Source organism: Notolepis coatsorum (assembly GCF_963971535.1).
Source record: "Notolepis coatsorum genome assembly, chromosome: 10".
Classification (NCBI taxonomy): Eukaryota; Metazoa; Chordata; class Actinopteri; order Aulopiformes; family Paralepididae; genus Notolepis; species Notolepis coatsorum.
The window spans coordinates 103,812,827-103,815,326 of record NC_140174.1 but is presented as its reverse complement, the minus strand read 5'-3'; the positions used below and the strand labels follow the sequence as shown (position 1 = coordinate 103,815,326).

The 2,500-nt window shown below is 46.0% G+C and overlaps 1 protein-coding gene across 1 annotated transcript in view; it reads left to right on the top strand.

Moving 5' to 3' along the window:
- trpm3 (transient receptor potential cation channel, subfamily M, member 3) overlaps positions 1-2,500 on the top strand; it is a gene marked incomplete at both ends in the record, with an annotated part of 443,339 nt that overhangs the window by 306,617 nt on the left and 134,222 nt on the right. The window contains 1 exon segment of the mRNA XM_084323130.1: positions 434-605. Within this exon segment, the coding sequence (XP_084179256.1) occupies positions 434-605 (172 nt within the window).

Sequence of the window (2,500 nt, the reverse complement as noted above, 5' to 3'; positions counted from 1 at the left end):
CCTGCCCATACCTGTACTTCCCCTCCCCCCTCATGCTGCTATGACGTCCCGAATTTCCCCAATGGGATCAATAAAGGAATATCTTATCTTATCTTATCTTATCTTATCTTATCTTATCGTATCTTATCGTATCGTATCTTCACAATGCAACACATCCTCCCCTGTTACCTTGGGGAACTGAATTTACCCAAGGGGATCAATAAAGGAATAGCTTATCTTATCGTATCTTATTTTATCATATCTTATCTTATCTTATCTTATCTTATATTATATTATCTTATCGTATCTTATATTATCTTATATTATCTTATCGTATCTTATCTTATATTATCTTATCGTATCTTATATTATCTTATCTTATCTTATCTTATCGTATCGTATCTTCACAATGCAGCACATCCTGATTGACTGACGTGACCTTGTGTTTTGCCAGGTGGTCCGTCCGTACCAGACCATGTCCAACCCGATGAGCAAGCTCACGGTGCTCAACAGCCTCCACTCTCACTTCATCCTGGCCGACAATGGCACCACAGGGAAGTACGGCGCCGAGGTGAAGCTACGCCGCCAGCTGGAGAAGCACATCTCCCTGCAGAAGATCAACACGCGTGAGTAGAGCCGTCAGTCACGAGTCAGAGGACAAGTCCACCCATTAACCATGAGCCAACCGCGTCGGTGTTCGCGGGTTAAATACGGTGACTGCATGCGTGTAGATCACAGCGACAGAGCGAACAGGCGCAGCGTGGAGCTACCTCTCGTTTCCCCGGCTACGCCGCTGTGGGTTAATTGAGTTCAGAACTCTATTTTAGATCCGCTGTCTGGCCAACGTGAGCGGTACCTGCTCAAGCTGTCTCCGGTGCATGAGCCGACGCAGCGTGCGAGGGACACTGGTCTGGTCTCCCCAGGAGTCTGGAGGAGGAGCCACGTGACGGCGCACATCAGTGTCTCATCAAGTGAACCGGCCAGCTAATCCTGGACTGGGGAGAATTGATAGATTGAGGATGTTGTTAGTTTAAACAGCTACACACATGACCTTGCATGTTCATCGTACACACACGCACACATACAAACACACGCATACACACGTACACACAGAGCGAGCTACATACTGTAGGCTGCACACACACACACACACACACACACACATACATACATGCACATGTGACGGATCATACTGGTCTGCGTTGTGTTTGATGTTAAATGTTAATGTCCCGAGGGGGAGTCGAACAGGGGGCTCCCGCGTCCGCGGGCGACGACACAGGCCGCTGCACTAAGAAGTGAATTCACTCCTAACTACCGTACCTATGCGTCTGTTAACCCTGTTATGGGGAAGTGAGTTTAATTTACCAGCCCGCACTGCCACAGTCACTCGTCAACACACCTGTTTCCGTGACTGTGGACATACCCACGGGCTTCCCCGTTACACACACACACTTCACTGATGTCCTTGAAATACACTTCTCAATAGCTTCTGAATATAGCATTATATTCTGATTTACCAGAGCCGGGGACAATCCTGGACCAGAGAGGTGCAGTTTGTTTGGGTTCCAGCCGTGATTGATTGCGCGCCTATGCCAACACACACCCCTTGAATTAGTAACAGACAAGAGCTCTCTCCTCATCCTTCCTCGATACATATTAGACTGTATGTACATTGATACGCAAAACCTTTTGAGCCAAGCTGTGAAACAATATGAAAACGGTGCTCTGCATTTCAACTGTAATGTGTGAGTGTAATGTGGTTCATCGATACCCTGCCTGTAATGACAGGTGAGAGAAAACAATCAATCAACATCATCGACATTATGCTACACCTGCTTAATCCCCCCCCGCCCCTCCCCCCTCATCCCAACCAGCACCTTCATCATAAAGACACTTGTTTGCCCTTTGTTCTTGACCTTCATTTCACCAGCAGCATCATTATTAATCTACTGTCAGACCTATATCACTGAGATTGATGGTGAAATCTACAAGGTTGTGTTATATACTGTACATCACCCCTGTCAACATACATGGGGCACATTTGGTAAAGGTTGATTCATCGGGCATTTGACAGAAATACGAAATTTTTTACAGGAAAAAGAAACGTGTTTTCTTTCATGTCGAGCGCCTCCATAAGTCTGTCACATCGCAGTCGCGGAAAACGTCAGTGTGTTGTCGTAATATATGGATTGCCGACCGTTTTGGCTGTAGAAGCTGACATTTATACACGAAGGGGGCAGAGGAAACATCAGTAGTAAACACAGCCAGGAGCTTTTCCAAAGCGTAGGCTAAATGATGAAGGTCACGCCACACTTTCAGTTGTCAAAAGTGTTGAGCAGCACAGTATAAATCAACCTTAAGATCACTGTCGGCCTCCCCAGGCTGACAGTGGGGCAATGTGCGCAATGAACAGGAAGGGAATTGGCATAACAACTAAATTGGGATGGGTGAAAAGAAAGCCCAAAAAGAAATAGAATAAACATTATATATATATTTTTTAGATCATAGAACCCAAAAACCC